At 50.6% G+C, this 25,132-nt stretch overlaps 2 protein-coding genes and 1 long non-coding RNA gene across 3 annotated transcripts in view; 2 read left to right on the top strand and 1 right to left on the bottom strand.

Annotated features, from left to right (window-relative positions):
* Window positions 1-22,446, bottom strand: part of CHFR (checkpoint with forkhead and ring finger domains) — a 27,400-nt gene extending 4,954 nt beyond the window's left edge. The window contains exons 1-15 of the mRNA XM_019439049.2: window positions 22,333-22,446; window positions 21,993-22,136; window positions 17,660-17,759; window positions 15,124-15,233; window positions 13,950-14,009; window positions 13,586-13,795; window positions 9,699-9,866; window positions 7,565-7,724; window positions 6,446-6,600; window positions 6,193-6,355; window positions 4,069-4,211; window positions 2,787-2,903; window positions 2,248-2,331; window positions 1,526-1,596; window positions 483-570 (exon numbers count right to left, since the gene is read on the bottom strand). Of these exons, the coding sequence (XP_019294594.1) occupies window positions 483-570; window positions 1,526-1,596; window positions 2,248-2,331; window positions 2,787-2,903; window positions 4,069-4,211; window positions 6,193-6,355; window positions 6,446-6,600; window positions 7,565-7,724; window positions 9,699-9,866; window positions 13,586-13,795; window positions 13,950-14,009; window positions 15,124-15,233; window positions 17,660-17,759; window positions 21,993-22,125 (1,762 nt within the window). The 5' untranslated portion in view covers window positions 22,126-22,136; window positions 22,333-22,446. The remainder of the gene's footprint in view (window positions 1-482; window positions 571-1,525; window positions 1,597-2,247; window positions 2,332-2,786; window positions 2,904-4,068; window positions 4,212-6,192; window positions 6,356-6,445; window positions 6,601-7,564; window positions 7,725-9,698; window positions 9,867-13,585; window positions 13,796-13,949; window positions 14,010-15,123; window positions 15,234-17,659; window positions 17,760-21,992; window positions 22,137-22,332) is intronic.
* LOC128776906 (uncharacterized) lies at window positions 13,295-18,753 on the top strand. Its single transcript, XR_008422031.1, has 3 exons — window positions 13,295-13,364; window positions 17,630-17,888; window positions 18,400-18,753. It is a non-coding gene; the product is annotated as an uncharacterized LOC128776906 (long non-coding RNA).
* On the top strand, window positions 22,374-25,132 carry LOC109260674 (uncharacterized). The gene is made up of 2 exons (XM_053901863.1): window positions 22,374-23,054; window positions 24,627-25,132. The coding sequence occupies exons 1-2, from the start codon at window positions 22,582-22,584 to the stop codon at window positions 24,766-24,768; spliced, it is 615 nt and encodes a 204-aa protein (XP_053757838.1). The 5' UTR covers window positions 22,374-22,581; the 3' UTR covers window positions 24,769-25,132.

Here is a 25,132-nt window from a genome sequence, read left to right as displayed (position 1 = left end):
CGCTCAGAAGGATTCCCAGAAGCCTCTGAAGTCTTTCACAATAATTTATGTCTTAGGAAAAAAAGTCATTTGTTGATTTTTCTGCACCCTCCCCGAGTGACTAAAACCACATTTCGCAATGTCCCGGGTGCCCCTGGGAGACGGGCCAAGCCTGCACCAACACATCAGTGAAAGGCCCACGAGGACCCTGAGGGCTTGAGAAGCACCGGACCCAGGACCCGAAAGATGCCAAGAGGTGGGGTCACGGTCTCTTCAGCTGTGTCCCTTCCTCCCCCACGGCAGAAAAGAGCCTAGAATGTGTCACGTGGGCTCAAATCCTGAAGTACTGGCGCCTGTCTGCCACCCACCTCCAGGGTGGGTGGAGGGTGAGGGCGTACACGCGGGAAGGCAGCCCGGAGGCTCTCCTCCGTAGTGGAGGCAGAGGGGCCACCGCAAACACACCGCCGCACCAGAGGGAGGAAGGCAGGTGCGATGGCGCTTACCAGACAGCAGGAACACTCCCCTCTGCAGAGCCACGAGACTTTCAGTCAACATGTTTTTCCACGTCAAACCCCTGGTTGCCAGGTAATTCTGGGATGGGGAAAGAAGGGAAATCTTAGAAATACTAGCTTGGAGAACAGAAGACTAAAATGACAAGAAAGCAAACATTTCATGCAAGGCCCTCGAACGCGGGCAAGGCCACGGCACAGGCAGGCTAACCACGGCAGGAATTTGCATCAGGCAGTTGTGAGGCCTTCAGGACCGCAACACACGAGGACCAGGATGCCCGGGACCCGGCAACACGCTCACAAGCTAGTCTGCAAGGGCTCTCTTCCCACATGGCTTTGTCAGAGCCTCAGAAGGAAAGCTAGCTTCCGAAAGCTGAACACACGAGCTACCACATTCTCTCCAAAATCCTGCAGACGCTCCGAGCACAGGAGCGGGGCGACACCCGACCTTGGCCGGGGCGGCTCTAGTGTGGCAACAGCCGCACGACCACACGGTAAGGAAGCCGAGGCTTTACATCTACACCCTGGCCTCAGCTCTCTTGTGTGGACCTACAAGAGAGCAGCACGAGGACATCTAACCAGAGCACTCGGTGCCAAGGGGCCTGCCATACAGGTCCGGCGTGTGCAACGCTGCCAACATGGGAGAGAGGCACAACTCTCGCCAAGAGAATGATGTGCACGTTAAACACTGAATTCTAAGAGCCACGTAAGCTTCAGCTTCCTAAGACGCGAGAAGGACAAAGTCAGAAAAGAGGAAGCCAGAGAGAGGCCCGGGTTCCAGCAAAGGGCCGCCCCGGCCCCCACCCAGACCCCGAAACTCTGCGTGGGGCACACAGGCACCGGAGCCGACACCTGTGGACTCGTGGCGTGATGGGCATGAAGGAAATAACCTCTTGGAAGACAGGAACACACGGGAAAACACCAATGTGGTGAGCTCGGCGGCAGGACTAGTCAGAGCCACTGGGAGAGCTGAAAGCCTCCCGGGGGCCTCTTCTAGGCCTGAGCCCCCACCCGCGCCTGTACGTGAAGTCCCCTACCTTCAGGATGTCTGACTCATAGTGATTATTGCTGAGAACCCCGTCCAGACACCTGTCACCCAGGTCCAGCTCTGCCAAATGGAAGGAAGCAAAGTCACCGTCTTACAATCTACGAAAGTATCATTCACCGACAGCTAAGATAACCAAATTTCCTTTCTTACAGTCCAGAAAGAATAAAAGCTTCCATTGTAAAATATGGTTTTGAAAAGAAAACAAGTAAAATGACTTCTGACAGCTTTCTCCGTCCCCTGGGCACCTGGTCTGGCACCGTGAGGTCTGAATGCCGCAGCCAGGCGGCGTTTTTGTTGGTGGTGTTCCTCGCACATAAGTAAACCCTCCTGACTGAGCTCAGTATCCCCATAGTTGTTACTGCCTGGTTTTGAGCTAGCAGAGGGACACTTCTAAATGTCAAACACAGGCGGCGCCTGGGTGGCTCAGTCTTGGCTCAGGCCAAGATCTCAAGGTTCATGGGATCAAGCCCCATGCTGGGCTCCGCCCTGCGGGGCAGAGCCTAGCTGGGATTCTCTCTCTCCCTTCCTCTCTCTGCCCTTTCCCTGCTCTTGTATGCGCACTAAGTAAATAAATAAACATTTAAAAAAATGTCAAACGTGTGTGAGAAGCAGGTCATCGACGGTGGCCCCTCTCAAGTCGGGCCACGCTAGCCCACCAGCACCCTCAAATGCAGCAAGAGGATAGGCAGAGAGCTGAAGTGCCGGCATTACCACAGAACGGGGCCAGGCAGCCGAGACAGCCGGCCCGGGCGCAGCCCCAGTACAGGTGGCAGAAAGGCTGCAGGCAAACGGCACCTGTGGACACAGCACAAGCACCAGTCAGGCCATTTCGGCGAGGGCTAAATTCACATAACCACTAAATAAACGGCAAAGTCCACGTTAACAGCAATCCCAGAGTTGCAAATCCCAGCACTGTATTTCGTCTATTACATTCAAGAGTGACACGTTATGAAAATATGATGCTCCTGATGCGGCAACAAAGGTCAGAGGCAGCCTCCAGAAGGAGAACCACCCATACATGGAAACTCGGTGTACGAAGGGGTGGGTCATCAACTGACAGGAAAAGATGGTCATTCGATGTGGCTGCACACACAACTGAGTACGCAGATGAGGAAACAGACCCACGTCTTCACAGCACACCACACACACAGTCAGCAACACTCTGAAACCTGACCCTAGAAGGACGCAGGAGAGGCTCGGCGGTGGGGAGGCCGCTCAGGCAGGCAGCGTCCGTGCACGCCCTTACTCACACTGCTGGGGGGCGATGCGGGGGTCCTGCTCACGTTCTGCCCTCCGGTCGGGCATGGGCTGGAAGCAGCAAGTGCAGATGGCATGGCTTCCTTGCAGGGCACACACGTAATCCTGGGCTGCGGAACAGACAGGATATTCAGGCCGCGCACATCAGGACACAGGCAGAAATAGGAGATTCGATGCACGCCTAGGGACGTGGCTGGAAGGTACCCAAGGAGACAGATCCACAGGAAAACCCAGGGAGAACTCACACGTGTTTTCTGAAACTACGAAACGGTAGTCTGCCATTTAAATGACACATTTTAAATAGAATGAAAAACAAACGTGATACTTCAGTTCAGCAGTTATAGCAAGATTTCAAAGATCACTTGAAGGTTTTCTACCATTTCCTTGGGCCATAAAGCACACGCCATAAAACAATAGAGCAAGTTCTATATTTAATCTCTGTCTCTTCCAAATAAACAGGTGGCAGGCCTGGGGGCCATGATTGGCTGACCTCCGCCCCTGCAACAGCTGTGTCCACACAGCTCAGCCGCGGCCACTCAATGACCACACGGGAAGCTCTGTCTATGCACGCACACCTGCTATAGGCCCATCCCACTGGGACTTCCAGTCTGAAAATGACACTGCACCTGCGGAATCGCAGAGTCGGGAGGCAACCAGGCCCCGCCCTGCCCATCTGTCCACGGGCCACCCATGGAGAGAGCTGCAGCACCGTGTCAGGGTGGATGGCTCTGAACTCGGCTTTGGGTCATGATCCTGAGTCAGTGGCCTCATGACGGGCTCAGGCCCACATCAGCTAAGAAACTGGGCCCTACTGAAGAATGGCCAGGGCCAAAAACATGGATTCCACATGTTCTCTCTCCCTTTCTCGATGGCACCTGGGGACCCGCCAGCGGGCAGAGCTCAGGGTGGCTCTGATGACACAACAGCCCGCTGTCGAAAAGAAGCCAGGCTCTCATTGAGGGGCCCACGTAGGGGTCATTTCAGCTTTAGCAAGCAGCCCTGGGGATGCCAAAGCCCAAAGCAGTGGGCTGGGGGTCCCACGTGTCAGAATGAGGAACGAACCCCCCGAGAGGGCCCAGGAGCAGAGATCCACGAGAGATCAACTTAACTCTCTCTGGTTTCTGAACCCACAACAGAGTACATGCAGCAACAAGGTAGGAGAGGGTAGGGCAAGGGAGGCAGTGACCGGAGCAGGGCGGGAGCGGGGGAGGAGCCAGAAGGAAAAAAAAAAAAAAAAAGCAGGACGACAGCACGGAAGGCGCGGCGGCGTCTCACCTGTCGTGACGCTGGTGGACGTGGACGGTGCATCCCCAGGAGCCTGTGCTGCCCCTGGCTCACTGCCAGGCCCCGGGCAGGGGAGGGGCTGGCCCGCCTGCCTCCGGTACTCAGGGCACTGTCTGCACACGATGTACGGCTGGCTGCAAGGAAGCACACGGGCACACGGGGTGCAGAGAAGCAGTGAGCTCTGCCCTGGCACACGTAGGGGGCGGCACCAACGCCCCCAGCCCCGATGACCAGAGGAGACCCAGATCCCCAGCCTGGAGGCATCTGGTCCGCCCGCAGACCTCATCCCTCCTTCATACCTCAGCTCTGTGTCTGCTGCCGCCCAGCGTGCGTGAAGGGGACAGATGGCACGTCCCCACTGGACACCCGGTCAGTGCTCACGCCGGAGCAGTAGCAGGGAGGGCCCCGTTCCCTGCTACCTGCTGGCTCCCCTTTGCTGTAAGGTTTCCAGAGATCCCCCACCCCCCGCCCCGCCTCCGCAGCTCCTACGGTTCGGAGACACATTGTGCCCACCCCAGTTTCCAGCACAGTGTCCCCCGGAGTGTGGCCACTCAGTCCCCACGTTGGGCACGACCCACTCTCACAGGTTTGATGCTGGGCGAGCTGTGAACTACGTCCAGGGGCACACTCAGGCCCATCACCCTAGGCACCTATGAAACGGTGTTAAAGTCTGAACAAAATGTGCCACAACTGAATGCTGCTGTCGTCCGGGGACTTCCCGGCGGGCCACCCAGCTGTGTGCACTTCAGCTGCGCTTTCCAAACAATGCAGATAGTTAACAAAAAACGAACCCCCAGGAAACACACCCACAGACCCTCCCCTCCTCTCAGAGAACGCCGCCCTGAGCCTGTCTCCAACGGCAGGAGCCAACGAGGGAAGAACGGGGAAGACGTGACCAGAAAACAACTAGTGAGAAGCCGCTTGACCTCATTTCGGAACCAGATGACCTTCGTCTCAGGCCACACCAACTGTCATCAGAGTTTCCCGACATCCCTCCACAAACCTCAGGAGCCACCACCAGGACCCCTCTGACGGGCATACGATGACACAGGTGCCAGGCCCAGCAAGGCGCCTTCCCGGTGAGGCTCTCTGAGCTGAGGCACCCCCGCGAGCTAACTGGATGTGCGCTCAGAGCTGTGACTGTAGGGTCTGTCCCGCGGCACTGCCTCTCCGGTCAGAACTCCGGAAACAGCACAGAACCGTATGTACGGCAGGATCCCATCTTTATGAGGATATTTAAAGTATATCGCCTTTTACTTCGTTAACAAAGGAAACACGAGTGACTACGTATAGGAGTTGCCAGAAGGATACACAATAAAATGCTCGTACTACAGTGATTTTATTACTTTCTGCTTCACCGCTATTTCTAAATTTTACAAAAAGAAAAACAAGTAATTAATTAGGGGATTTGATTTTTGTCTCTTCAAATGTCATGACCCACCCAAAACACGCACTGTGGACTTCTGAGTCCGCGGACAGCAGCATTCTACAGCAAGTAAAACGAGGTCTGCGAGAATCGCATCCTCTTGGCCGGGCGGCCGTGGCTTCCCTGCAACAACGTCCTCACAAATGACGATACTGCAACTCGCACCGTGGGACTCCGGTCACCAGCTGAGCTAGAGGAAGCGTGCCCGCAGCAGACAAAGAACACATTAAATCCTGCACCCCGGCGTAGCCAATGCACGAAGGCACCTGAGGGGGTGTCGGCAGATAACAAGGGACGGGTTACGGCAGCCATTTCCTAACAGACGTCAGTCTAACCACTACCCTGCACACCCTGAACTCACACAGGGCCGTACACCCGCTACATCTCACTAACGTGGGGAGGAAGAAGATAAGCCACAAAAGAGAATGAATATCGCGTGTACGCCTGAGAAGGGAAGGGGTACTGGAGAAGGCTGGTGGCAAATCCCCCCACCATCAGCAAACTGAGCGGCCGTCCTCAGCCGGCGCCCGCCCCGTCCTCACCATGCCCGAGGCGGGCGCCGTCACTGGCTGACGTCACACGTCAGAACGCAGACCACGCACGAGCTGGGCCGCTCAGTACAGAGGCGGGACTCGGGCCCGTGCTGCCTCCCAGCTCCCCGCTCCGCTCAGAGCCAGGCACAAGCTCACCTGATGTCCGAGGACTCGCTGTCCGCGTCTGACAGCTCCAGCAGGTCCTCCGAACTGCCCTCCTCATCAGAGAAAGACCTTCTGACTTTGGGCTGCAGCATGTCTTGAGTGATCTTGTTCCTGGCAGCCATGCTCCGCACGTCTTCCTCGCTGCGACTCTTGTCTGGAATTCAAAGGACGTGGCTCTGCTGGCCGAGGGGCCCCTGGAGAGACACCCCACCGTCTCCCGGAGCTGGGCAGGCTCCCCACTTGCCTGGGTGCTGGAGAAGGTACGCCTCCACCAGGTTGTTCAGGATGTGGTTTTTACAGATCCTCTCCACCGGACAGCGGCAGGTGGGGCAGAAGGCGGAGCGCTCCATCCAGCCCGAGTAGCAGGCGGCACAGAAGGTGTGCATGCAGGGCTGCAGGCTGAGGGCACAAGGACAGGTCTTCAGACACCCCCCGCGGAGCACTTGCAGGTGGAGCCTCTGTCTGCCAAGCCGCGGCAGCCCCCCGGATGCCAGGGCACACGGGGCATGGCCTGCCTGGGGCCTGAGAGGCAGGGGCCCTAGTTTATGCTGCGTCTTTCCCAGAGGAGGACGTGGCCTCACTCGGGCTGAGGGTCGGTTACAAATTAGCCACCCACCAAGCTCACTTGATCCAGCAGAGACTAGAACCCGTGCTTCTCGGTGTGGATGGGGGGGCGGGGGGGGGGGGGGACGACACACCCACCCTGCGTACAGTGCCCACTGGTGGCAGCATCTGCACGCTCCGTTGACTGGGAGTGTCGCCTGCCTTCCATAAGCCAGGTGAGAAACAGTTCCCATGCAAGAACAGCTTTCACCCTAAACTACTTTAATTTGGTCCTTGTTAATTAAAAGGAACCAGAAGTGACCATCCGTATTCCGAGAGGGACGGTCAAGCAGGCTGTGACTCCAGGAACATGAGGAACCGGGACACCGAATGCCAAAAAGGCCTGCACTTAAGTGGAGACTCGGACAGGCTCTCCCTCTTAAGTCCCCACAGAAAAGCCGGGAGAGGGCTGTCCCCAAGCCGCTCCTGGGGGCCTCATCTGGGGGCACTCCCTCCGTGCCAACGACGCCCCCTCAAAGCTCAGCACGGTTCTCCCGTTCTGCGTCCGAGGCGCGCCAGGCCTCTTGGGTCAGTCGTGACGGGTGCGGACCGAGGCCGCTGTCACCTCGCCTTGCAGGCTCTTCTACAGCCGTAGTTACCACGGCCAGGTTCTTGGCGTGGTGGCCACACGAGCAGCACGACGGCAGCGCCCCGAGCCGAGCCGCACCGGATGCGGCCCGGAGGCCCGCTTGCCGGGGGCCGCTCCCCACCCCCGCCACCACCCCACGACACCCCCGCGGGCCCCCCGCGGCGACCGCACCTCACGCAGTCGTGCAGCAAGTCCTGGCAGATGATGCACGTGAGTGTCTCCTCCATCTTGTCCGGCTTCACGGCCTCAGGTGTGACGCCCCCGAGGGCGGTGTGGGCGTCGCTACACTGGTCCGCAACCAGCAACTGCAGGCTCAGCTCGGCCTCCCCCTCTGCGAGAAAGGGGCACATGCCCACCATCAACCAAGGAAGAAACAGACACCGGGTCTTTTTTGTTTTAGGAACATCTTAACCTGTGGACAGAAGACACAGCCCTCACTGCTGTGTGTAGTTTATTTTTTTAAGTTTATTTATTTTGAGAGAGAGCATGTGGCTGGGGGAGGGGCAGAAAGACAGGGAGACTCCCAAGAGGGAGAGAGGGAGAGAGGGAGAGAGGGGGAGAGAGGGGGAGAGAGGGGGAGAGAGGGGGAGAGAGAGAGAGAGAGAGAAGAGGGAGAAGGAGAGCGAGCGAGAGAGGGGAGAGAGAGCCCCCCCACCGCTCTCGTTCTCCCCCCCCCCCCCCAAGCAAGCTCTGTGCTCAGAGTGTGGAACTCGACATGGGACTCAAGCCGAAGAGTGGTGAGATCATGACCTGAGCCGAAGCTGGACGCAGAACGGACCGAACCACCCAGGCACCCGTTTGTATTTTAAAGAAGGCCTAAAGTAAGTCCCAAGTTCCAGTACCCTTAAGTTTTGGTTTAGAAGAACAATGGCATAAAAAGAAGCATTCGGGATACATGGTTAAAAGATTAAGGTGGCTTGTCACACTATATTTGTGTATAATCATCATTTTTGTTTAAACAAAAAACATGACTTGTGTATGTCCTGGAAAATACCGACGTTACCAAGAGCTTTTAACTTTTTTTTTTTCCCTTTTCTTCTGCTGGTGTTCTATAGTGCTCATAGATTAATTTTTATTTTTAACGAAAGAAATACTTGCACACAATTTACAAAATCAAATATTAAGAGGGCACCAAAAAATAATAATAATAATAAAAATAAATAAATAAATAAATAAAAAATAAATAAATTAATTAATTAAAAAAAAATAAAAAAAAGAGGGCACCAGCCCTCTGCCCTGGCCTGTCCTCACCTCCAACCTCCCTCCTCTGAGGAAACTACTTTCATGTTTTTGGGTGTTTCTCCTGGCGTGGACCTCCAGGTTTCTGAACTGTAATGCTCTGTTGAGGCTGACTGACTTTAGACACCATCTATCTCCCGACATCTATTAAGATAGAGAAGGATTCTGCCCCCTGGCCCCATTCACTATATTATCGTAACACAATTGTTAGTTTGGTATATTGTATTTGTTAGTTCCGTACGTCGTATTTACGCTACTATGCTTAGGTAAATATTCACTGCTGAGCCAAACAGTGCACCAAAATTAAGTTTTCTTCCTTCTACAATTTTTCATTTTTGCTAGAGTAAAAAAAAGGCCTCATTTGTATACTTACTTTTTTACGTACTGTTGCTGATTTTTTTCGACACCCTCCTCAAGCCAGTCGCTTCAATTTTCCACTCAACACATCCAATATCCTCGTCTCCTTCCCCGAGGCCTGCCCTCCCTCCCAGAGCCCCCCGGCCTCACTGCTGCAACCGCAGGCTGCTCTCAGGCCTACAGCACAGCCACTGTCCCATTAAATGTTCCCAAGTATCTTTTACAATCCTTTTAACTTTGGCTTTTTAAGGGCAGATTTTTTTCTAAGTCACCTTTCTTTTTTCAAACCATTATTACTTTGAGAGAGAGCACGCATGCACAAGCAGGGGCGGGGTGGGGGGACGGAGGACCCAAAGTGGGCTCTGTGCTACCAGCAGGGAGCCCCATGCGGGGCTCGAACCCACCAACCGTGAGATCATGACCTGAGCCAAAGTTGGACACCTAACCGACTAGGCCACCCAGGTGCATATTCTTACAAACCGATAGTCATATCAAGACAGAACTGCAACTCAGAATGCACTGCTTCCAGACCATCAGCATAACCAGATAATAAATAGGGTTCAACCCCGATGCTGTCAAAAGGAAAAAAAGGCTCACATTGCCATTTTGAAAATGCTGAGGCATCCGCTTCCGCAGAAGGGGAGGCCCCGTCAGGAGCAGCTCAACAGCTCTCAAGGGCCAGAGATACACAAAACGGTGAGACTCTGACCTGCTTTCATTCTCTTCGTGACAGGCTCCAAATCCTCTTGGTCCCGGGACCCTGGCAGAGAGAAGGGTGCTCCTTCTCTGTCTGGGAGAGCCGAAGGGAAGGTGGGGATTTCATCATTTGCCACAGACGGACCACATTCTTTTGGGGAGACGCCTGCATCTCTGAAGCCTGTGAGAGGGACAAACAAGACAGGTTTATTTTTTAATTTGAGAGAGAGAGAGAGGGAGAGGGAGAGAGAGAGAGAGAGAGAGAGAGAGAGAGAACGTCAGCGGGGGAGAGCGGCAGAGGGAGAGACAAAGAATCTCAAGCAGGCTCCATGCTCAGCCCAACACAGGGCTTGATCCCACAACCCTGGGATCTTGACCGAAGTCGAAATCAAGAGTTGGATGCCTAACAGCTGAGCCACGCAGGCACCCCAACAAGAAAAGTTCTGATTCGTGCAGCCTGGAAGCAGAGGGTATGGCAGGTAAACCACCCCAGATTCAAACCAGGCCTAGGTGTTCCAAGATGCCGTATTCTCAGTAATACACGCTTACAGAAACACTCGGCTCACACTTCTGAAGTGCACACGCGCCCACTACTGGGCTCGGGGGAGCTGGGCCAGCAGCACACCCACTGGGAAAGAAACGCAGAGGTGTCTGTGACCGGGGTGGCGGTGCCGGGGTCAGCTGTGGGACATTTGGTCTAAGACAGGGCCAATCCGTGTGCCAGCAGCCCCGTAACATTCCCTGTGCTCTGAGCAGCACTGGCGCAGAAGAACACACAGGCCTCTCAGGACAGGGACGCAGCAGGCTTCAGATTACAAGGAGATGGAAGCCAGACAGGGATGCTGCGTGTGAACTATTTCCCAAGGAGTCACGAATTTAAACGAGCCTGGCAGAAAGGTTAAGGAGACTTTCTAATAACCTTTATCTTAATCAAGACCTAGTGTGTAACACCATACTACAGTACATATCCGGTCTATAATACTCAAGCGTTGTCACCTTGAAAAAGAAACTGCCCTACAGCAGCCAAACAAAAAAGTTAGTAAAATTGTTTGGGGAGCAAATCAGCTCGTACAGCAAAGGGAGAAAAGAGGGCGCTTCCTGGGCTGGCTGCTGGCTCTGGTTCTCACTCCCACCATGGTCTCAAGGACTTTCTATGCTCAGTCGAGCTTCTCACTCCAGAATGAAGATGATGATGATGGTACTCTCCGACAGACAAACGGTGAGGATTCATCTAAAACTTATGAAATAAGTTGGCACCAAACCTCACATTTAGGAGGCTGGTTATTTTGTTAGTATGTATACATTGAGGCATGCAGATAGAAAAATTTCCCCAACATTACACAATGGGAGGGAAGCTTTCCATCGGATTTGCTTACGGCAAGATTTTGTTTAAGCTTTTATCTGTTAATTGCACAATATATAAACACACTGCCCTTTCACGGTGGAATCAACAATTGTATGCGTACACAGACACAAGTCACATTTTCTTTATCCATCCATCCATCGAGGGACACTTAGGTTGTTTCCAAGTCTTTGGCCTTTGTGAATAGTCTGCAATGAACATGGGGTGCAGACATCTCTTGGAGACAGTGATTTCAATGCCTCTGGATATTTATCCAGGAGTAAGATTACTGGACCAAATGGTAGTTCTATTTTTAAAATCTTTTTTTGTTTTGTTTTGAAAGAGAGCATGCACGAGTAGGGGAGGGGCAAAGAGGGGGTGAGAGAATTTTTGTTTTAATTTTTTTTAATGTTTATTTATTTTTGAGAAAAAGAAAATCAGAGTGCGAGCAGGGAAGAGGAAAAGAGAGAGGGAGACACAGAATCTGAAGCAGACTCTAGGCTCTGAGCTGTCAGCACAGAGCCTGATGTGGGGTTTGAACCACAAACTGTGAGATCACGACCTGAGCCAAAGTCAGACACTTAACTGACTAAGCCACACAGGCACTCCTAAATTTTTTTAATGGTTGGATTTATTGACTTATTTTTTTTAATTTTTCTTTTACATTTATTTATTTTTGAGAGACAGAGAGAGACAGAGAGTGAGCAGGGGAGGGGCAGAGAGAAAGGGAGACACAGAATCAGGAGCAGGCTCCAGGCTCTGAGCTGTCAGCACAGAGCCCAACGTGGGGCTCGAGCCCACAAACCACGAGATCGTGACCTGAGCCGAAGTCGGACGCTTAACCGACTGAGCCACCCAGGTGCTCCCAGTTGACTTTTTATTTTTAATTATTTTTTAAATGTTTATTTTTGGGGTGCCTGGGTAGCTCAGTCGGTTGGGCACCCGACTTCGGCTCAGGTCATGATCTCACAGTTTGTGGGTTCGAGCCCGTGTCGGGCTCTGTGCTGACAGCTCGGAGACTGGAGGCTGCTTTGGGTTCTGTGTCTCCCTCTCTCTCTGCTCTTCCCCTGCTCATGTGCTCTTTAAATGTTTATTTTTGAGAGAGAGAGAGAGGAGGAGGGGCAGAGAGAGAGCGGACAGAGGATCGGAAGCAGGCTCCATGCTGCGAGCACGGAGACTGATACGGGGCTCGAACCCATGAACCGAGAGATTATGACCCTTAACCGACTGAGACATCCAGGCGCCCCCATTGACTGTTTTTTTTTAATTGTGGTTTTTGCCTTTGTATCACGTATAAAGAAAAATTCCCCCAAATTATATAAATAATCACCTTTGTTTTCATCAGGCACTATTGTGGTTTACGTTCAAACCCATCTTGAAGTAGTTTGTTGTAATGGATGAGGGACAAAACTACCTTTATTTTCTTTCAAATGTTAATCACTTCTGCTCATTAAACAACCCAGTTTTGCTCGTGGCTTTGAACTGCCATATTCATTGCTAAATTCTTACACGCTTGGACCGTTATACTTTACTTATCTGCATATTTTTTCTGCGGCCAGTGTCAAATGTTTTTTTAGTCCTTTAATTTTATAACAACACGTTAATGTTACATGGACTTGTTCACATTCATTATTTTGTATTTCTAAAAGTATCGACGGGTGCCTGGGTGGTTCAGTTGCTTAACTGTCTGACTCCTGATTAGGGCTCAGGCTATGATCTCACAGGTCGTGGGTTCGAACACCGCATTGAGTTCTGCGCACTGACAGTGGGGAGCCTGCTTGGTACTCTGTCTCCCTCTCTCTCTGCCACTCCCTGCTCGTGCTCTATCAAAATAAATAAACATGAAAAGAATTTTAATTATATGTTACTCTAGATGAGTCTTGAAAACATGATGCGCAGTGAAAACAGAAGACACAAAAGGCCACAGAGTATAGGATTCCAATTCTTACTACTTAAAAATTTTTTAATGTTTATTCATTTCTGAGACAGAGCTCGAGTAGGAGAGGGGCAGAGAGAGGGAGACACAGAATCCGAAGCAGGCTCCAGGCTCTGAGCTGTCAGCACAGAGCCCGACATGGGGCTCCAACTCACAAACCGTGAGATCGTGGCCCGAGCTAAGTCGGATGCTTAACCGACTTGAGCCACCTAGGCGCCCCATGATTCCGATTCTATGAAATGTCCAGAACAGGCAAAACCACAGAGACAGAATGCAGATCAGTGGTTGCCGAGGGAGAGCAGTGACTGTTTATGATATGATATGTTCTGGAATCACACAGCAGTATGAATATAGTAAAAACCCCTGAAGTGTACACTTCGCCCGGGTGATTTTTATGGCAGGTGAGTTATATCCCAATAAAACTATAAAAATCCCAGGAAATCTCCGACCTTCAGCATTTCTATCGGGGGTGGAAGAAAACAATATTTACTAGTACAGAAATCCTGCTGAGAGCCCGATGCCTGATGTCACCTCTGACTTCCTTAGTGGCTTATGTGACAACACATGTCAGAGTCAGTGACTGAAGAGCAACGCAGCTACCACTCTGAGACCCCCATCTCACCAGGGCTGAAGGGAGGTGCTTGCCCCGCAGAGGTGGGCTCCGTGGAAGAGGTAGAGGCCGTGGGGAAGAGGTCCGAGGTCGACGTCGATGGCTGTGGTTCCTCAAAGCACGCCTGAGTGGTGGGCGATGACGGCAGGACCTGGGGATCGTCACCTTGCCCTGCACCTGAGGTATCTTTGGTCACGTGGAACACATTCTCTTTATTAGCTTCTGTGAGCACAACAGGAGCAGAAGGAGTGTGGAGTCAGGGCTCAGGAGGAGCACCACTGCCTCAGGCAGGACTTTCCAGCAGATGAAAAGGCTTTGCCAGTAAGAATCAGCAGCCCTTACCACGCACCCACTCCTCTGTCACAGTCTCACTTACCAAAGGGGTCTTGTGTGATGCCTTGCTTTTCATGCAGAGACTCGTAGAGGTATGCCACGTCTGAAATGAAACCAAGCAGATCAGAACAGTGTCCTCACGTACCAGCAGGGCTCCTTCCCTCTTCTCCTTTCTGTCACTTCAGTCCCTTTGTCGTTGTTGACTATGTTGACTTACTAGCTACTGACAACACTACCCAGTTTAAGGAATTTCAAAATAAGCGAACCAAAGCATCTTCACCAACTTTAAAATAAATAAGCCTCCGGGAAAAAACATCCTGAGCCAGAAGGCAGACGCAGGGAAGGGAAAACGATGAGTAGATAATGAATCTGTGCTTTGCCGGTCATTTCAAACCACCGGAAGGAGAAGACACAAGGCCCTGCCACGGGGCCAGGGGCTGGCCTTGACAATGCTACAGACAGCCTGAGCGTATCTGCCTCCTCCTGCCAGTTTGGGGGTAACCTTCCAAAAACTCTCCCAACTCTCCTTGTCCTGTTTCGTTCTTCTTCCCCAAACATAGACACTCAGATCTGGAAAAGCCTGAAGGGGATCGTCAGGCCTCTGTTGTCTCCTGTAAGGTCTCCAAAAGCAGAGTCATGAGTGGCCTTCAGCCCCTCATTCTAGGTCTTCCTCCCCACAACTCAGATTATCTTCTGCTATGTAACCCAGCCCATCCCTGTTCACTTCTCCTTGCCATTTTGAAATGCAAGACTCATGAGCATTGTGGTATTTGTGAAGAATGGCCGGGGCTCACGGTGCAAGGCCAACACTCCCGCTCTTCAACAGGACTCACACCAAGAATCTACATAAAGGGGAGCCCGGGTGGCTCAGGCAGCTGAGCGTCCGACTTCAGCTCAGGTCATGATCTCACGGTTCATGGGTTCGAGCCCCACGTCGGGTTCTGTGCTGACAGCTCAGAGCCTGGAGCCTGCTTCACATCCTGTGCCTCCCTCTCTCTCTGCCCCTTCTCTGCTTGTGCTCACTCTCAAAAATAAATAAACCTTAAAAAAAAAAAAAAAAAGAGTCTCCATAAAGAACAAAGAAAATGTAGCTAACACTGACAGTCTGAAGGGAAATACCTGCTTCAGCAGGCTCACTTTCACGAAGCTTCCCAGCTGTGACCAGACTTCCCCCCCATACACCACCCGAGGCCCACCCTGTACATTCCCTCTCTTACTGTATTCTGGCTCATTCTTCCTATACACCAAGTAGATGACATCCCCAGTCTGCAAAGGACAAGTCTGCTTCTTAACAACCTTCAGCTTGTTAATTACTGTTCCATTGGTGCTGCAGAGACAACAAAAATGCAATTTATCCTACTTACAATAACTTGGGAGTTAAAATTTTCTTTTTCTACCACCACTTAGAAAGAAGTTCAATATCACGCCTTCGAAAATGTAAAATACTCCCAAGAATGACGTAAACATGTAACGAGGCACATGTGCAAGTGCCACCCTACAGTTCTCCCGAGAGAAAGCTTGCCTGCTGCCCCCTTACTGACAGCCTGACCGTGCTTCAACATTTCTGCTTGTCCAACAGCACATCGTCCGTCCTCCGCCGGCCTCTGGAGGACCCTGGACTTCTACCAGCAGCTCCGATTTCCAGCTTCCCCCCCCGCTTCTGCACTTAGCTCCGTCCACGCATCTCCCCTTCCCTCCCAGCAGGCCAGCTCATCCCTCAGATGGGCACTGACACCCTTAAAAGATGGGTTCTGAGCAGAAGCAAATGAATTCGAGGCTCTGGGCTGGAAGATGGTGTGGTCCCTCGGTCGGGGGGTCACTCCAGTCCGTCAGGGACCACACCACCAGGTGGAAGAGGCGGGGGCTGCAGAGGGCACAGGCGGGAGCCTAAGTCAGACGGGACTGGAAGGGCTTCCCTGAGGAGAAACCCGAGTAGAGACCCAACAGAAAATCACAAGTGGACGAACAGTGTACGAGACAAGAACCAAAGTCAGCAACTAAACAAACTGGCCCAGCTTCAGGCGTTCAAACCACCCAGGTCTTAACTCTATGGTTTCACGCCTAAGGCCTCCGGTGGTAAAGAGACTTTATTTTTACATCTGAGCAGACTTCTACTCCTTCAGTGTTCTGGCAAGGGCCAGAAAGTAAGCAGTTCAGGCTGTACGGTCACACGGTCTCTGTCCCAACTCCTGGGCTCTGCCGCTGACACACGAGAGCAGCCGCACACAGGATGTAGTCGAGAGAATGGCCGTGTCCCAGCGAAACCTCACGTACAAACACTGGTGGTGCCGCCACAGCCAGCCAGAGCCTGTGCTGCCCGGGCCCTCCGCACTCCACTCTCGTGCTCTTTCTAACCACAGGAGCCCGACTTTGCTCTTCTGCTCAAACCCCCGATGACCTGTCACTGCTCTCGGGCTAAAGTCCAGGCTCCCTAGTGTGAACACCAGGGCCTTCCCGCTCCGGTCTAACTTCCCTGCCTTCCCACTCACTGCTCCTCGGCACACAGGGCCTGCTCGCGCCTCGGGGCCTCTGCACCTGCAGTTCCTGCTGCCCGTGTGAAGAATGGACACCCTCTCCCCTCCAGGCACCTCAGCCAAGGAACGCAAGAGCCTCTAGAAGCTGGAAAAGCCGGGGAACGGATTCTCCCCTAGAGCCTCCAGAAGGAGCCGGCCCTGCTGACACCTTGATTTGGTTAATCCAATGAGACCTGAGTGAGACTTTGTACGTTCAGCACTAGAAGGTCGTAGCTTTGCGTGCTTCGAAGCCACTGAGTTTGTGGTAATTTGTTACAAGAGCCCCAAGAAGCCAATATGGTCATACGGCCAGCATTGGAAAGCCAGGATCTGCTGCCCGAGGACAACTCTAGAACCAGTGCCACGTTATCCTACATTGGGCTGGGAAATAAGGAACTTGATCTGCTACGTACCAGAATAGGAAAGGAGCATCAGTTCATCCTCATAAACCTAATTTCTAGTCTTTCATCCCTAACATTGTAGTTACCAAACAATCTCGGAGCACTTGACCTTCACAAAACAAAAATTCATCTGGTTGGGAAAGGCATATTCTCAACGTACTGCTGGAAGGCCATCTGCTACTTGTCCTGGGTTTAAAATAGGCACATTCTGACACAGCGTTCCTTCCTATGAATTTATCCCAAGAAAATAATCGACATGAATGCAAAGCGTTTTGGAAGAGAAGAGTCGCAGCGTTGTTTATAATAAGAAAAAGTCAAAATAATAAATCTCCACCAATAAAGGAACTGACAGATAAGTTATTATAAAATAATAACGAAATAGACAAGATAAATCTAGATGTACCAAATGTAAGCTCGCCATAAATAAAAGTGAAAAAAAAAAGGATACAACGTACATAGTAAAACCTCCTTAATACAAAATAAACACATACGAATTTCTAGTGGGCTAGTAGGATTTGCCAAAGCTTTTCACTTTTACCTACTCCTTATGTTGTGCAACAATTTTTTAAAAAGAAAATATTTTTTTGATTTGGAGGAAAAAAGTCTAATTCGAATAGGTTTGCAACTAAAAGGTTATCACTGCCTTTTAAGTCCTTTTTCAGAGATATTTTTGCTTTAATTTGAATATATTCAAGAAGCATCATAGACATGAAAGAGTTACTGGAAACCAGAAAATATATTTCCTAATAACCTGGAAACTAGCGAACTACTGTGTTAACAGAAAATAATCCCTTGTTTCTTCTCTGTAGCCACCGGCTTCAAGACAAGAAAGAGATTACCTGGTATCTTCCAGCGACACCTGACCAGATTTTTCATCCACAATAATTTTACAGTGATCTCCAGAGACCAGTTTATTGCCAGGGAATGAAAGATCACAACCTAAAACAGAGAGGGATACATTGGATGTGACCGTGGGGACTGTGCACAAAAGTGCCCTTTGCTTAATCGAAGCACGTGGTTGAAAATCAGGATCCATGGTATATGCACGGTGGGAGACAACCTAATCAAGTAAGATAGGAAGCAATTTTTTAAAAAGCATTTATGTATTAATCCAAAGTAAAGAGACAGGGACTGTCTTGAACCTTTCTGACTCCCCATTACCTAGAGGATACCCTCATCAACACCTCTGGCTTCTTGGTGACAATTTTACAACATGCACATATGTGCAGCTACCCTGATAAAAGCAGAAGTTTAAAAAAACTAAGGGACAGGGCGCCTGGGTGGCTCAGTCGGTGAAGCGGCCAACTTCACTCAGGTCACGATCTCGCAGTCTGTGAGTTCGACCCCCGCGTCGGGCTCTGGGCTGACGGCTTAGAGCCTGGAGCCTGCTTCGGATTCTGTGGCTCCCTCTCTCTCTGCCCCTCCCCCGTTCATGCTCTGTCTCTCTCTGTCTCAAAAATAAATAAACGTTAAAAAAAAAATTTTAAAAAACAAACAAACAAAAAAAAAAACTAAGGGGCTTAGTTAAGTAATTCTTCATCTTAAGTCAGTCCTTAATTTCTTTTCCGTGTAATCTAAGGTTTCATAAATCATCACAAAATTGAAGCGAGGACCAAGACTCACAGAAAACATGACTGAGCAAATTACAGACCATGAACACGCTTGAGAAAATTTAAAACAGAAGGTGGATGCATCTACACGCAATGATCTGAATACAGTCATTATATCCTCATTAAATGCAAGGGGGAAATCCTTAAATACTGTGTTCTCTCCAGAGAATAAAAGTTTTCAGGAGTTTTTATATCTAATCGTGAATTTGCTTATAAGACATTTATACTATAGCTACTAAGGTTTATAGCTTTATTTTTAATAAGTAAAAACGGGAAGCAATATAAGTAAGTGTCCATCAACTGGTGGTGAATTAAAAAACAAACCGTGGGGAAAAAAACAAACTGTGGTACATCCAAACAGCGGACTACTACACAGCATCAACCAGAAATACATTACTGAAACACAAAACAGCCTAAAATGAATCTCAAAAGGATTATGTCAGAGAAAAGAAGCCATACACAGACTATGGTGGAATATTGTGTGATTCCACTTAGATGACATTCTGGAAAGGCAGAATGACAGGGATAGAAATTAGACAGATGGCTGCCAGAGCTAGGGGTGAGAGGAGGGGGCTGATCCAAAGGACCACCAGGGAACTTTCTGGGGTGATGGAAATGTTCTGCACTGGACTGCAGCGGTGATTCCATTTCTCAACACTCACTCAACACCTATAACGGGATGAATTTTACCATATGTGAACTACACCTTCCTAAACCTCAAGTAGTAGAAATCTTATTTGCACCTTTTATATTATGGGAAGTGCTTTGCTACATTTACCCAGGGTCAATTTCCCCTATGCTCAGGATCTTCCCAGCATACTGGGCACAAGAAGCAGGACAGTTTCTTTGCAGCCAAGACCTAGCCCTAGTGACCGTGTCACTGGGATGGGATTTTAACAAGCTTCTCCACACCAAGAACATGAGCTTTCTAATTTGGATCCAAGATACTCGTGCTAAGTTCTATTCTTGGCATCTGCCCTGTATGTCATTCACTTGGTTAAATCTGTCACATGGCTGGTGCACACTGCTCCCACTCCCCGAGGATGGGAAGCTCCCTGGGAAACACAGGTCAACTCAGCTCTGCCTTTATCCTCAGAATAATGCCTTATATATAGCAGGCACACTACTGTTTTAAAATAAGTATAACCACGTTCTACAACTCTTAAGGAATGTTTGTGTCTCCCCCAAATTCCCAAGTTAAAGGCCTAAACCCCAATATGACTATAAGGACAGGGCCTGTAAGGAGGAATAAAGGTTAAATGAAATCACTAGGACTGATGCCCTTATAAGAGAAGGAAGTGGATGGGGCGCCTGGGTGGCTCAGTCGATTAAGCGTCCGACTTCAGCTCAGGTCACGATCTCGCGGTCCGCGAGTTCGAGCCCCGCGTCGGGCTCTGGGCTGATGGCTCAGAGCCTGGAGCCTGCTTCCGATTCTGTGTCTCCCTCTCTCTCTGCCCCTCCCCTGTTCATGCTGTGTGTCTCTCTCTGTCTCAAAAATAAATAAACGTTAAAAAAAAAAATTAAAAAAAAAAAAAAAGAGAGAAGGAAGTGGAAGAGACACCAACGTTGTGTGTGGCCTGTGAGGATGAGGAAGTCTACAATCCAGGACAAAGACTCAGCAAGAAACAAATTGACTAGCACCTTAATCTTGGACTTCTTGCACTAAACGACTGTGAAAAATAAATTTCTGTTCCTTAAGCTTCCTGGTCTGTAGTGTTTCGTTATAGCAGCCTGAGCAGACCAACAGGGCAACTTCTATTTCCCCGGAGAGCTCAATACATTCACCAAAAGGTCTTCTTTTTAAGATTAATTCAACAACCCCTTTTTGCTCCTCGTATTAACATGTAAAATGATATATAATACTGTGTTGTAATAACAATGGTTAATGTTATTTGCTAACTCTAAGCCAGGCTCCTTTAAGCATTTCCCACATTTGATCTCAATTATCCTTCAGGAACTCTAAGATGGACGTACAAAGGAGGTACAAAGTCCTTAGTCCAGACCAAAGAAGCTCTTCACCAAATTTCCTATTACCTCAATTAAAAGCAATTAGGGGCGCCTGGGTGGCTCAGGTCATGATCTCACAGTTCGTGAGTTCGAGCCCCACATCGGGCTCTGTGCTGACAGCTGGGAGCCTGGAGCCTACTTCAGATTCTGTGTCTCCCTCTCTCTCTAGCTCTTCCTCTCTCTCTCTCTCTCTCAAAAATAAACATTTAAAAAAAAAATTTTTTTAAAAAGCAATTAATGCATTTTCCAAAACTTTCCAAGGACATGTAAATACATTCAAAATTGTAAACAAAACAAAAAAAAACTCTAACTTGATATTGGGATTTAAGACTACCAAAACAACAACAACAAAACCAGGTGCAGGTACATCATTAGGGGTAAAATAAAACCAAAACATAATTGCTTTTATTTTATTCTATTATCTTCATCTTATTTTTTTATCATAGTACTTAGCCTTTTTTTAGTATATGTGTTGCCGAAGCGAGCACTACTTAGCCTTTCTTGAATTCCAGTATAGTTAACCTAGAAAAAAATACTTGCTTTTCAACAAACGTTCACATTCTCCCTTTTTTACAATATAAAGTCAGAAACAAAAAAATAGACTCTTAACCACTGCTGGTCACCAGAGGGGCAGTGGGTGGGGGCTGGGGGAACTAGGTGATGGGGATCGAGGAACCCACTTCCGGTGATGAGCACTGAGTAACGTACAAAATCGTTGGATCACTATATTTTACACCTGAAACTAAACATCCTATGCCAACTGCACTGGAATTAAAAAAAAAAAATTAAAAATATATAAAATCAGAGAGATGATTTCTTAACTTTCAGACAAAATACATTCTGTTGACCGGACCAGTGCACTTCTGCCCCTGTAGGAAAGCTACAAGGGATGGCCACTTAGGAGTTTAGAGGCAGTTAAGAGTGGAGGGTGCCCACCCTTTCCCACCTAGCTGCCAGACTTTGTCCGTCCCAGCGTCTCAGGCTCATTCAATCAACGAATATTTGAGCAGCTCTGTTCTATAAACTGGGACTTGAGATGTTTTTCAATGTAGCCACCCACAGGCTATAAATTTCCCCCTGAGCACTGCTTCAGCCGCATCCTGTAAACTTTGGCAGATTACTCTTTCATTTTCATTCATTTCAAGGTATTTTCTAATTTCCCTCGTGATCTCTTTTTGGGCCCATTGGTTGTTTACGTGTGTTGTTTAATTTCCACACTGAACTTGGCAATGTTCTGTTACTGACTTCAATCTCATCCCATGGAGGTCGGAGAAGATGCTTCCTGCAGTCATGAACTTGAGAAGACTGCATTCCAATACCCGGGGCAGCTTAAGTCAGTGCACCTACTTCATAAAGTTGTAATGAGAATTAAATAATCTGCAGGAAGCACTGAGAAGTGACCTGGCGGAACGGTAAGTGAATAAACCGCAGCTCTCACAGGAAAAACTAGAAAGCACAGCGGGCCCCGCCCAGGGGCCTCCCACCGCCCGGGGAACAGTCTCGCCCGGCCCCCGGCCCCCGGCCCCGGTTCTCCCCCACCACCCCCGGTCCGCACCTCTCCTCCGCCCGATGGTCCACTCGGGTTTCCTCAGGAGCACGTGCGGCTCGCCCTCGCCGGCGCCCAAGCGGAGGAGTCTCCCCCACGGCTGCTGCTGCGGCGGCTGCGGGCCTTCCCCGGGCTGCTCCATCGGATTCACATCTGACGAGACCCGGAAGCGCGGGTGAGGCTCTCGGACCGCGAAAGCAGGGGCTGCGGCCCCGCCGCTCCGCCCCGCGGCCCTCCCGGCCTCGGCGCCCACGCCACGCCGCCGCCGCCGCGGGCCGGACCCCCGCCTCCTCCGGCCGCGGCCGCGTTCCGCCCGCCGACCCGCCACAGCCCCGCGCGGTCCGCTTACCCCCCAGCGCGCGCCGAACCCGGAACCGGCCGCGCCGCCGCCGCCGCCGCTGTCAACAGACATCGCGGATCCCTCAGCTGATCCGCCGGGCGGGGCCAGCGGCGGCCGTGCCCTGCGATTGGCTGGCGGTGGCGCCCACCGAGCGCGGCGGCTAGAGCGGAAGCGGGAGCGGCCGCCGAGAGTGGGAGTGCGGGGGCCAGCGGAGCGTGCGCAGACGGGAGACTGCGGGCCCGAGCGCCTTGTTTGGTGATGGCCGGGACGTCTTCGTCTGCGGAGACCTGGGAAGTAACTGCGGTCGGCGCCATGTTAAGTCGGGGCAAAAGGGACGGCGTCACTTGGGGGTTGGGCGTCCGAAGCAAATTCTGGAAGCCGCGTGGGACGCGCGGGCGGCGTTTAAGTGCTCGCAGCGACACTCCGCCTGGCCGAGGGGAGAGGAGTGACGAGATAAATGGGAACTTTCGGATGCCGGTTTCCGCCCGTTGGGGAGCGAAGAGCGGGAAGTTGGGCAGTGCGCCGGGAGAGCGCGGCCGAGTGACAGCGCCTCCGTGGTTGGGCGGCCGGGGTGCGAGGGGCGGTGCCACCTTCCCGGAGGTGGCGGCGGGCGGCATTCCCGGGCCCCCGAGGTCGGCTCCCGCCTCGGGAAGAGAACACACGTCAGTCCTACCGTCAACAGAAATCCGAAAGGCCGGGCGACGGCGGCGGGCGCCCCGGGAAGGGAGCCTGTAAGTTAAGGGAGTGGCGGAGAAATAGTTCACGGTCTTCCCCTCTCTGTCATCTAAATCTTACATAATTTGTAATGTTTCCTTTTTTTTTTTTTTTTTTTAATCTACTACCGTTTCTCTTAAGTAAAAAAGGTCAATATTCTCTCTGAGGTATTTTGTGGGCGCTGAGGTCTCTGCTTGCTCTCTGCCGAGCCTGGCACTGGGACCGCTTTCGGGGTCCCCAGCCGCGTGCCCGAGGCAGACCCTTAGCGGAACTGGGTGGACGCTGAGCCAAGTGAATAGTTCCCAAGCTTCTGGGGTGACGGGTTCCAGGACTATGGAGACAGAAGAGGTCGGGACGAAGGTACCTGTCCCCTTAGGCTTAGTAAAGTGCGTCTGCCCTGCTGGTCTCAGATTCCGGACAAAGGAAAGGCCAGAATTTAAAATTCTTAAGAAATCTGGTTTGGGGGCGCCTGGGTGGCTCCGTCGCTGGAGTGTGGGACTCTTGATTTCAGTTCAGGTCATGACCCGCCCCCGGCCCCCACTCACCCTCTCTCCTTCTCTCTTAAAAAGAAAAAGAAAAAAAAAATGGTTTGGATGTAAAAATAGCAAAACACAGCACCCTATTGGACTCTTTGTTGGAGACGGCATAGACCTGGCTAACCAGGCCTTGTTGTGCAAGATCCTAAGTTTTCTAGCCCCGGCAGCATCTCAGCTTTGCATGGCTGTCAACTCAGCAGTGAAACTCCTACCCAGATGCTTGACATTCTGATCTTTCTCTAATTCCAACAGAACACGTTGCGAGTTATTTATTAATTCCTTCAAATGATTTAATGTTATCCTGCACAAAACAGATTGAGGCCAACCAATAGCGATTACTCACTTGTTTCTGTTTTGAGGATGTAACCCAGGAAAATGAAGGCTGTTTTTCATCTTAAATGGACGTACTTCACCAGAGAACGTCTTACGGACTTATTTAACACATGTGCTACGTTGAGTATATACAAGTATGTATAAAAAAAAAAAAAGGATTCAGAGTTCAAAAATAAAAATTCTAGTGATATCAAAACGTATGCACAAGCAGGTGTGCCCTTTCCTAACTGGAGGGGACGGTGAGCAGCGACACAAAAGCAGGAACAACAGCAGATACGTCAGCTGTCATCTTCGGTAGACGGCAAAATGCTCTAAAACGCCACCCATCCCCGGAAGCCTAATATCACCCAGGCAGGAGCTTATCTAAACGCCACGTAAAGTACAAGTTTCTGGTCACCTACAACATGTTTCACCTTTCAACTGCTATGATGTTGAGGACGACCTGAAAAACTTGTCGTAACAGTGGAATATAACTGCAATATGGAAACACCTTTTTTTTTTTTTTTTAAATGTTCATATTTGGGGGAGAGAGAGAGAGACAGAGCGCAAGGAGGTGGAGACAGAGAATCTGAAGCAGGCTCCAGGCTCTGAGCTGTCAGCACAGAGCCCGAGGCGGGGCTCGAACTCACAGACCACAAGATCATGACCTGAGCTGAAGTCGGTCACTTAACCGACTGAGCCACCCAGGTGCCCCTGGAAACACCTCTTTTAACGTTACAGGAAAATGCATCCAGAAAGGTCCAACCTGGAAAATCGTGGATATTCCTCAAATCTGGCAGACTTGGTCCTGAATGACAGCACACTTCCTCTACCCCATGGCATCCAACCCAAAAAGCAGGCAGGGGCAACTGGGGTGGAGTGATGGGCCGGAGAATGAAAGTAAGCACAGTTTCCAAAAGCAAAGTGCTACAGCTGGAAAGCATGCCTGGAAGATAAAGCCACAGAACCCATGAAAATCTGAGCCAGGGCACCTCATATGGATAAGAATTTTCCTGCAGCAATCTTACCCCTAATGTCAAGGACACTTGAGACAGTCCAATTCTTTGCTTTGTTCCCCTTAACATTAAATCATGAGCCTTTTCCATGTTTTGAAATGTCCACGAAACACATTTTAAGAGCTGCCTAATATTCCACTGGAAGGGTGTACAATAATTTAACAGTTTCCTTACTGTGTGGCATTTAGGATGTTGCCAAATTGTCAGTGTAATAAACCCTATTCCATCAAA

The sequence above is a fragment of the Panthera pardus genome, unplaced genomic scaffold (genome assembly GCF_024362965.1).
Source record: "Panthera pardus isolate Hobbes unplaced genomic scaffold, ASM2436296v1 HiC_scaffold_14, whole genome shotgun sequence".
NCBI lineage: Eukaryota > Metazoa > Chordata > Mammalia > Carnivora > Felidae > Panthera > Panthera pardus.
The sequence above is the reverse complement of the archived record's forward strand: the minus strand, read 5'-3'. Positions and strand labels throughout refer to the sequence as shown.